The 10,181-nt window shown below is 41.2% G+C and overlaps 1 protein-coding gene across 1 annotated transcript; it reads left to right on the top strand.

Annotated features, from left to right (window-relative positions):
- Positions 1 to 254: 254 nt before the first annotated feature.
- On the top strand, positions 255 to 8,430 carry LOC139418046 (small COPII coat GTPase SAR1A). The gene is made up of 7 exons (XM_071167156.1): positions 255 to 459; positions 4,027 to 4,102; positions 4,909 to 5,028; positions 5,223 to 5,288; positions 5,399 to 5,502; positions 6,314 to 6,445; positions 6,817 to 8,430. The coding sequence occupies exons 2-7, from the start codon at positions 4,045 to 4,047 to the stop codon at positions 6,931 to 6,933; spliced, it is 597 nt and encodes a 198-aa protein (XP_071023257.1). The 5' UTR covers positions 255 to 459; positions 4,027 to 4,044; the 3' UTR covers positions 6,934 to 8,430.
- Positions 8,431 to 10,181: the final 1,751 nt, after the last annotated feature.

Genomic DNA, 10,181 nt, shown 5'->3' with positions numbered 1-10,181 from the left:
ACTAATGGTTAACTTTTTAATTAATTCGTTTCTCCAGGGTTTCTCCTGGAGTTGAAGACTCTGGACTGGTAGGAGAAACATGTTCAGTAGAAACACGTTCAGATCAGAAATATAGACATACCAAACTGCCTTGTTATCAAATAACATTGCAGGATGAATATTATTATTTAAATCAAATGTGTTCTGTGTTAACACGTTTAGATGACATAAGTGCTAGAATATGGTTCACATTTATGTTCCCCTACCGGAAAGATGATTGTGAAACATAAACAGGAAGCGGCTATGCCTGGGCCTGGAGAGTTATTGGACACAGATTGCATTGCTGTGTCGTGGCTCTGTAACATAACGCGAAGGTGGAGAAGAAGACGTGAATTGCGTGCTCTCATTTGACCGTAAAGCAAATTTTCATGATTTTAAGAGCAAACATATTTCCTCAATTGATCTACACTTAGATAACGGGTAAGTGTAAGCATCAATTATTTCAAATATGGGGTTTGCGAAAGTGTATTTGAACGTTCGGTATTAAGGCTAGCGCGGATAGCTAGCTAACGGTATATGCTAACGTGAGTTAGTCGGTCAGGAACCCTCAATCAAATTGCCGACGGTAGCTAATGAACAATTTCAAGTTACTTTGACATGTAATGTGGTAACCTTAAAGTAGGTCCATTTGTATGTGCATTTTTATATTGCTATGTTCTCTAGCTGTAACAAACAGCTTTACTGTCAATACACCTAGCGCTTCCTTATGTTTGCAATTAACTCGATGCTACTATAACTTAGTTATCTATGAAACTGACACGTATCTATGAATTCAGATGCACTAATTTAGCTAATAGCAACTCACCTGTGTAACTATGTCAACGCTACTGTAGCTAGATTTTAATGTTAGTTAGCAAACTAGCAAACTACAACAATTGTGAACAACAAAACATATTCTCGCTGCCAGCTAAAGGTACAATTTGTGACTCACAGCTCGCTATCCTTTAGCTAGCTTGGCTATCAAACGTTAGTTAGCCAGCTGTATATAGTCGTCATAACTATATTATTAATCATAACGGTTTTGCATCGTAAATTCAAATTCAATGTTACGGACAGCCACCATTTCGAGCTCAAATAGTTTTTATTTGTAGTAAAAAAAATCTAAATCGATAGGTGTCGGAGACATAATCCACATTGTTTGTGTGTGAGTTGGTGAATTCTTGCATTAGTTGGACACTTCTGCTCGCTGATATAAATAGCTAAATCAGTCAAATAAATGTTTATTACCAGGTTTTCCGCTATGTGACTGTCCTTTGTCTTCCAATTCCTGCCAATGTTAAATGTTTCAGATTAGTTTGATACGGACTACACTGAATTTAATCCCAGTAACATTACCTTTCCCCCATTTATAGCAGCTATTTTTTAGCTATCTGCTCTCACCTCAAATTCTACTAGGTCTAGAAAACGGTGACTTGATTGATCAGTGTATGTAAATTATAGCGAGCTGTCAGAACCTGTAGTTTGCTTCCGTTTTAATTCAAATCCTTCAATTTGAGAGGCTCGAGCAACAAGGTGAGAACACGAGCCAGCTGGACTGGCATTTAGATCTGTCAGGGAGTCTGGGGTGTAATAATTCGTCCAAACTAGAAAACGGTTGCATTAAATATTATTGTTGGGCTTATATTGATCAATGACATAAAGGACTGTGATGTTCAGAGGAATTAAAATAATTAAGTAGAACATTATTTAACCCCTAGACTCTATTGATGTAAAAAATACTATCAAAATCTGCCAGTTTAAGCTAGAGATCCACCGCTTCTGTCTACGGTGGCTTTCCGCATTTGCAGTGTTAGGTGGCCGAGATACAGCTGTCAGACCATGAAACATTCCGACAGTCTGTCTTCTCATGAAAACGTCTGTAGCGTCCGAATGGTTTGGCCCCATGGTACTCGGCTGAAGTTGGTACCGCCGAGGTGCCAACCTGTTTGTAGCATCTGAACCGTTTGGGCAGACTAATGTGACCCCACTGTGGAAAGGGGAGGTTCTCTCCGTTTGGTTCTGTGAGTGTCACAGGAATCGTCTGAAGGTAACTGGTAAAAAGTGTATGGGGGTGTAGTTGGTGAATGGGAGGTAGTTGGTGAATTAGTTGGACACTATTCTGCTCGCTAATATAAATAACTAAATCAGTCAAATAAATGTTTATTACTGGATTTTCGTAAAAAAAAATGTTTCTCCTTTGCACCCCAGTATCTCTCTACTTGCACATTCATCTTCTGCACATCTATCACTCCAGTGTTTAATTGCTAAATTGTAATGACTGCTACTACGGCCTATTTATTGCCTATAGCTATTTTTTAAAAACTTTTCCTGTTGAAAAACAATATCACATGTATAAATACAGTAATGTACATATAAATAGGTTGGAGTGTGCCATTCAAGGAGTTGGCTTGATGGTGTCCTTTGTCCTCGGCCTCACCCCTTGCTTGAGGAGAAATAGTAGGACTTAAGGATTCCAGTTTTTTAAAACACAATAGAATACTAAATATATTGTATCTCTATGCAGGGTGACTACAGTAGTCATTTAAAATCAGAATGGTGTGGTCGCCAGCTTAAAGTAATCAAGGTAACTGTTCAGAGTAGGGCTCTGTTATCTTGCTTTGATAGCTAGATGATACATCTCCACTAGCCTATATCTGCTGGCTACACTGTTAGACCAGCATCTTCTGCTGGATCACGTCACACACAGGGAGCCAGCCAGGAGGAGAGCTCCTGCTGACGTGTAGCCTAGTTCAGCTGTATTTCAAATCAAACGTATTTATATAGCACTTCTTACATCAGCTGATATCTCAAAGTGCTGTACAGAAACCCAGCCTAAAACCCCAAACAGCAACAATGCAGGTGTAGAAGCTATTTGCATGGTCTTGACCTTTAACTCCCTTATACTTTAGCCCTGGAGCTGTTTGCATGTTGTGTAACTAGAGCCACAGGTTGGCCAGCCTGCCTGGCACATTGTGGTGCCACACTAGCTAGGGAGAGAGTTGAGTCTGAGTGCTGAGACAAAAGTCTTGGTGTCGTGGAATTGCGGTGGAAAATAGCCTCCTCAGCCAGCCACGTTTCTTTCTTTTTTTCTCCCCCAGATATATTTTCTCCTGCTCAGTGCTCACTGAAGGAAGCGTTTATGTGTAGATGTTAGAACACGTTTCATTTGTTGCAGTGAAAAATAGGAAAGGGAATAAGATATTCAAGGGTAACTGACCTTTTGAGTGTGAATTGCAGTTTATTTTAGAGGACTTTTAGATGGTCATTGGTTTGTTTAGTTAAACAGTTTTTACGGATGCGCTATGCAGAAATCTTTGTTCTTTTGTCATGGAAAGTACAATAAGATAAAGTTTGGCAAACAAAATCTGGTGGGGGTTGGGATTATCCCAAATAAGACCCATGGTCCACTTCAGCATGCTCTGAGTCAGTGTTGTTAAGGCTATGTTCAGGAACACACGTCTTGGCTGTTAGGAAAGAGACAGAGTGAAGATTGGTCTGAACTGCATGTACTTCTGTCCAATTAATCTGACTGGAACAAGATGATACTTCCTGAGGGGAGCCAATTATTGTCATGGTTCTTATCACGTGTGGCTAAATCCTTCAGATAGGAGGGCCTCTCTCCTTGCAACTGTGCAACATGTACCATGTTCTTCAGGCTGAACTCTGATAGCAGGGATTGTAATGTCTTCTAGGTCGTAGACTCTTGGTTAATTGTTCTTTGGAAAGTCAAATATACTATCCTAATCGTGTCTTGTTACTTTGCCTGTGTCACTGATACTTCTGCTGGTTGAAGTAGCCAACTCTTAATCTTGTAATATGGATTGATGATTATCAACAGTTTTGGAATCCGGGGATAAATAATTAATATTTAAAATCCACTGTTGGATTTTTTAAATAGATTTTTTAAAATGTAACCTTTAATTTAACTAGGCAAGTAATCAGTCACTCGTTTTGTCATGTGCTGTACTTGAATGCCTGTTCATCACTTCTGTTCTTGCTTTCTTACAGGATTCACCAGCTCTGGATATGTCCTTCATATTTGATTGGATTTATAGTGGTTTCAGTAGCGTATTGCAGTTTCTAGGTAAGTACCATGTAAACATCACCTATTCCACTTTCAATACTGTCGTCTGAATGGCTTGAATAGGAAGCTGGATCTCAAGCTACTCTGTACTGATAACTTTTATTTTTCGTATTTCCTAATTACCACTTGTTGTAAAGACTGACAACAAGTGTGGTGCTGTCTGTCGTTCCTAGAAATCCATATTTTCCCTCTTGTGGTTGAACATGGTAGCTGGTAATTTGAGTAGTCTGGGACTAGGCCTATGTGTTGTTTTACAACGTGTGCCCACTGCCTAGCTACAGTGAAACACAAAAAAGCTCACTTCAGGCTGCTGCTACCACTCCCTTTAGCCTCCCTCTAGAGCCCTCTCTAGTTTCTGTGACACTTGCTAGCTCTTATCTCAGAGAGGTGTGGTGGCACTCCTGCTTACCTTGTTAAACAGGTACTGCTGAGGTTCTCTTGGTGTTGCGTAATGATGATGACGAGGCCTAAGAGCTGACTCAGAAAAGACAGGCATTCATCCAGGGCTCTAGGTATAATATTTGTGTGTGGTAGTGCAGGTCAGCAGTGTATTTTGAATCTCAGATAAAAAGTTTGGTTCACTATATTTTATGTATACCTGTTTTAACTTGATACTTTCAACTTTGACTTCTTTTGTTGGTGAGAAGATTTATTTCTTAGACTTTCCAAAGATTTGGTTTAATTGTGAATACATTGTTAGGCAAAGGACAGACAACAGGTCTCAAAAGGACAAGGTGATAAAGTCACAGCTTCTTTGTTTTCAATGTACAAAAAATGTTCAGAAACACATTTAAATGACATTGTAGGACTGTACAAGAAATCGGGCAAATTAGTATTTCTTGGACTGGACAATGCTGGCAAGACGACGCTACTGCACATGCTCAAAGATGACAGATTGGGACAGCATGTGCCAACTTTACATCCAAGTGAGTAGATATTTTATAGTCACGTTTTAATAATTTTTCAATCCAGCTTCTTGACAGACCTAATGGTTTGACAATCAAGTGAAGTATGGATCATCCTCTCTGTTCATAAAAGGCAGCGCTATTTGATGGTTACTCAATTGACCTAGCTTGTCTAGTAGTTTCCCAATGTAAACATGACCCATTTTACCCACCAGCCTCGGAAGAACTGACGATCGCTGGCATGACCTTCACCACCTTTGACCTTGGAGGCCATGCACAAGGTATGTGTGCCCGACTGCCCGTGTGTGTGTGAGAGAGAATTGATTTGTTAATTTGTGTATCCCAGCAAAACTGCACTAATCTCTTTTATTTTGTGCGTATGTTCACAAAGCTCGCAGAGTGTGGAAAAACTACCTCCCCGCCATCAACGGCATCGTCTTCCTTGTGGATTGCATCGACATCCCTAGATTGCCAGAGTCCAAAACAGAACTTGATGTGAGTGTCATTGATTTACAACCACATTGGAAAAACCTCATAAGATGGATAGGACTGAACACATTTCAACTTAAACCATGCCAAATATGTTCTATGAAAAGATGGCCTTTTCATAAGCAGTTAATTTGTTTCATACTGATTTCTTGATATGCTTGATGAAAGAATGGTTTCTTTACCATTCCTAAAGTCTCATGAACCCTCATGATATCTGCTAAAAGTTAGTCAGTTGAGGGGCCTCCCGAGTGGCGCAGCGGTCTAAGGGACTGCATTGCAGTTCTTGATGCGTCACTACAGCCCCGGGTTTGATCTCAGGCTGTGTTACAGCCGGCCGTGATCGGGAGACCAATGATGCAGCGCACAATTGGCCCAACGTCGTCCATGTGAGGGGAGGGTTTGGCCAGCCGGATTTCCTTGTCCCATCGCACTCTAACGAGTTGCAAGCTGACTTCAGTCACTTGTTGTACAGTGTTTCATCCAACACATTGGTGCGTCTGGCTTCCGGGTTAAGCGAGCAGTGTGTCAAGAAGCAGTGCGGCTTGGCAGGGTTGTGTTTCGGAGGACGCACGGCTCTCGACCTTCGCCTCTACCGAGTCTGACCAGGAGTTGCAGCGATGGAACAAGACTGCAACTACCAATTTGGATATCACAAAATAGGGGAGAATAAAGGGGTAAAAAATAAAATAGATAAAATTTTCAGTTGCAATGAAGGCATGCCTTGCCGTTTCACAGGTAGATAATGTCGAAGATCATGACATGTTTAGTGGACTATTGTGATAACTAACCAGACATTTCCGTCCTGTGGTCCACGCAGGCTCTAATGACAGATGAGACCATTGGAAACGTGCCTATCCTGGTCCTCGGCAACAAGATTGACAAAACAGAAGCCGTCAGTGAGGAGAAACTACGTGAGATGTTTGGATTATATGGTCAGACAACAGGCAAGGTAAGGAGATCCCTGCACGAACACACATCTCCTGATACTACTGTGCCACCCACTTCTCCTCCCAGTAGAACTACTGAACTCTACAACAAATAACAGTGCACCTGTTTTCAGAATTATACAAACCCTCATCCATTCAAGGGTCTATATGTGCTCATAGGGACAAGACATGGCTATAACTAGGGCCTACAGTTTCACCCTGTCGGCTCCTGGCCCCACCATTAACCAAAGCAATATCCTGTTGAAAGGCCACCTCTATGATGTAGTTAAGGTTTTAAGAACAGAAGAACAAAACAAACGGAGCCCCACAGCTGCTTAGAATAACCATACATTTTAATGATGTGGTTCCCTGACAATGTTTGTCTGGTCTCCAGGGCAACATTCCCATGAAGGAGCTGAACACGAGACCACTGGAGGTGTTCATGTGCAGCGTGCTGAAGAGGCAGGGTTACGGCGAGGGCTTCCGCTGGCTCTCCCAGTACATTGACTAGAGCCTCGGCACCAGGAGGTGCTACAGGGAGACACCCCACTTCTACCGCCACCACACTCAGTCCCATGTTTGGTTTATAAAGTCTGCCTCCGCCACCAGAAAAAAAACAGTACAACTTGAACCCAAGACTTTTATTGGTCTCCAGAACACTTTTTTGGGGTTACACTGTCTCTTTTTTTCCAAGAGAATTAACATAGCATTGGTTCTGCAGAAGTGTTAAAAACAATTCAAATGGATTAATCTTTTCTATTTTGTTTCCATCTATTCGCCTCCCCATGACATCTGTTGGTGTGACAAATGCAGTATATAATTGTAAATCTGTAAATGAATCTAATCTGCCACCTTCCAACACATTTTGAGCAGTGAGACAGCTGATTAGTTGTACACATCGCAATACACTTTTTTAACAGGAAAGGCAACATACAGACATGACTCGTGTTTAGTTTCATTAATGTCTTTTCTTCATCCTATATTTTTTACATAGTAAGAAGTGTGGCCAAGTAGACAGCAGCACTCACCTTAAAGAAAGCCCTTCCGTCTCTCTGGCTGTGTCATTTTCTTATAATAAACCGAGCCCTGCATTGATCTACATTAATGTATTGGAAATAGTTACATTTCTTAAGAGTTTGTCACTTGTATTGGCATTTAAGGTAATCCCATTTCCAAACAGCAATGTGTTGTCTGTGGACACGGACTAGTCCCATGCTCCAAGACTGGAGTGTAGGTAGGCCAATGGGTTGTAGGCAGCATGGAACTCTGGGGGTCGACATGCTGTGGTACGATCAAAAGGACCATATACGACAATGGGAGAGGACATTTTAATTTGTAAGAATATTGGCTATATAACCATCTCTCTGGGGTACGAGGTTCAAATTGTTAGCTAGCAGACAAGATCTTTAACTGTGAATGAAATGATTGAAAATAGCTTGATGATAATATGCAGTAAAAAGTGGTTGGAGCTATGTAACATCTCAGTAGTTGGAAATGTTAGAAAGCCAGATGAGTTCCCTCAAGCAGAGCTGGGCCCAGGTTCACCTTAGAAACATAACATCCTTTTGGGAAACCGACCCTGAACAGGATGAATATAGTGTCCAAGTTAGATATGAGGAATAGTCCACGAGTGAAAACCTAGCAGAAAGGGACCATATGGGATTTTTTAAATAAGTGGTTTCCTTGATCAATGTGCATTATAAAACTATTATGCATGCCTTGTTCTTTGTTTTTTATCGACCATATACAGAAGTACAACGAGGGAGCAAATGCCAAATTACAGTGTAAGGAATTGAGTGCTTATCTCAAAACCTGTCATTTTTTTCCTGTTCTGCCCTTTGGTGTTTTCATTTCCTCATATTCCATGAACTGTTCCGATAAGGGAGAGACTTACTGTTTGCATCATAAATTGTAATAAACATTTGCAATGAATAACCGAATTAACAGTGGTCTGTAACCAACCGTTATTTTGGTGTGGCTCAGTCGGTTGACTTTGCAAGAAATTACACAACTGGTTTCTGCTCTGATGGACTCTTATCAAGGTATACCAATAGACCAGGAACATGTTTTACTTTCTACTGACAATAGATCTGTCCCAAATGGCACCCTATTCCCTATAGTTTGCTGAATTTGTTCTTAACTGACTTGCCTTGTTAAATTAAGGTAAAATATAAAACAATATATAGTGCAATACTTTTGAACAGAGTTTTGTGGGACCTGGTCAAAAGTGGTGTACTGAATAGGGTGCCATTTGGGGGGGGACACAAGGTGGTTTAGATCATTTGGTTGTTTACCCTGGGGAACTGTTGACTGACGAGTATAGGGCAATATGATTTGACCTGTATTTGCGGAGGGGTGTGGACACAACAGTTAGCAAGCAGTACATGGTCATGCCGATGCGTTGCCACATTAGTCCACTAGAGGGCATAGCTGATAAGGCAGAAAACTGATAAATGTTGGACTAACGGTAGCCTTTAAATTACATTTCAGACAGGTAGTCAGTAAACAATATATTTGATAGGTAAACATTGCTTCTTTAGTGATGCAATTTTCAAATGATCAAATACAGTATCAAACAGTTTAAGTACAAATGTAAGTGTTTTTACACATTTCTTTAGACTTGCCTGATTCAGCTTCTCTCTCACTATGCTACTGTCTCTTGTGAATACTCCCATCAGTCTCTTTAAACATATACAGTTGACAGTGATTTCCATTTTCTATAAAATAAAAATGAATCAATTATGTGTCCTCATCTTGCTTACAACAGTCCCCTTTAACAATATCAACCATGCACAGTCCCACTGCTATGGCGGGAGAAAACAGCCAGGAATTACCGCCAGGAACATGTGGCCACACTTCCCACAGTGTCTCTGGCTGTTCTGGTCACCTCGGCCCTGCCACCTCCACCACCGCCTCACAAGGTTGCCCAGTCGGGAGTCCAGGGGGATGTTTCTGGGGCTGGGAGATGGCCAACATCTGGCTCTCCTTCAGGGTCACCCTGGTGGTCTTTCCTCCATCTTGAAAATATGTCATTATTCATTATACAAAGACCAAAAGTATTCCTAACTACTCCTGTGAGTCTGCCATGATGTCTGTCCTGCTGCAGAGAGTAGTGTGACTGTTGTGGCGCATATAGTGACAGCACAGGACATACAGTATGACACAGAGGTGACTTCCCATTGATTATGATGATGATGATATTCCCTTTGTCCAATTTCTGATTAAATCAGCATGAAGAGAGCACCATCCTTCCTTCTCAACAACTCACCCATGTCTGTATTTTATTACCTAAAGCTATCTCTAGCAAACTACCTGCCCTCCAGGACACCTACACCACCCGATGTCACAGGTAGGCCAAAAAGATCAAGGACAACAACCACCCGAGCCACGGCTTGTTCACCCCGCTATCATCCAGAAGGCGAGGTCAGTACAGGTGCATCTAAGCAGGGGCCGAGAGACTGAAAAACAGCTTCTATCTCAAGGCCGTCAGACTGTTAAACAGCCACCACTAACATTGAGTGGCTGCTGCCAACATACTGACTCAACTCCAGCCACTTTAATAATGGAGAAATTGATGTAATAAATGTATCACTAGCCACTTTAAACAATGCCACTTTATATAATGTTTACATACCCTACATTACTCATCTCATATGTACAGTATATACTGTACTCTATACCATCTACAGCATCTTGCCTATGCCGTTCAGGCATCACTCATTCATATATGTTTAAGTACATATTCTTATTCATTCCTTT

The sequence above is a fragment of the Oncorhynchus clarkii genome, chromosome 10 (assembly GCF_045791955.1).
Source record: "Oncorhynchus clarkii lewisi isolate Uvic-CL-2024 chromosome 10, UVic_Ocla_1.0, whole genome shotgun sequence".
Classification (NCBI taxonomy): Eukaryota; Metazoa; Chordata; class Actinopteri; order Salmoniformes; family Salmonidae; genus Oncorhynchus; species Oncorhynchus clarkii.
Note: the sequence above shows the minus strand (reverse complement) of the source record. Positions and strands in the feature narration are given on the sequence as shown.

Excerpts from the sequence above, each read along its gene's own strand:
- LOC139418046 (XM_071167156.1), top strand. The coding sequence starts at position 4,045 with ATGTCCTTCATATTTGATTGGATTTATAGTGGTTTCAGTAGCGTATTG. Across the intron at positions 5,289-5,398 it reads CCTTGGAGGCCATGCACAAG|CTCGCAGAGTGTGGAAAAAC; the intron begins GTATGTGTGCCC and ends ATGTTCACAAAG. Across the intron at positions 6,446-6,816 it reads ATGGTCAGACAACAGGCAAG|GGCAACATTCCCATGAAGGA; the intron begins GTAAGGAGATCC and ends TCTGGTCTCCAG.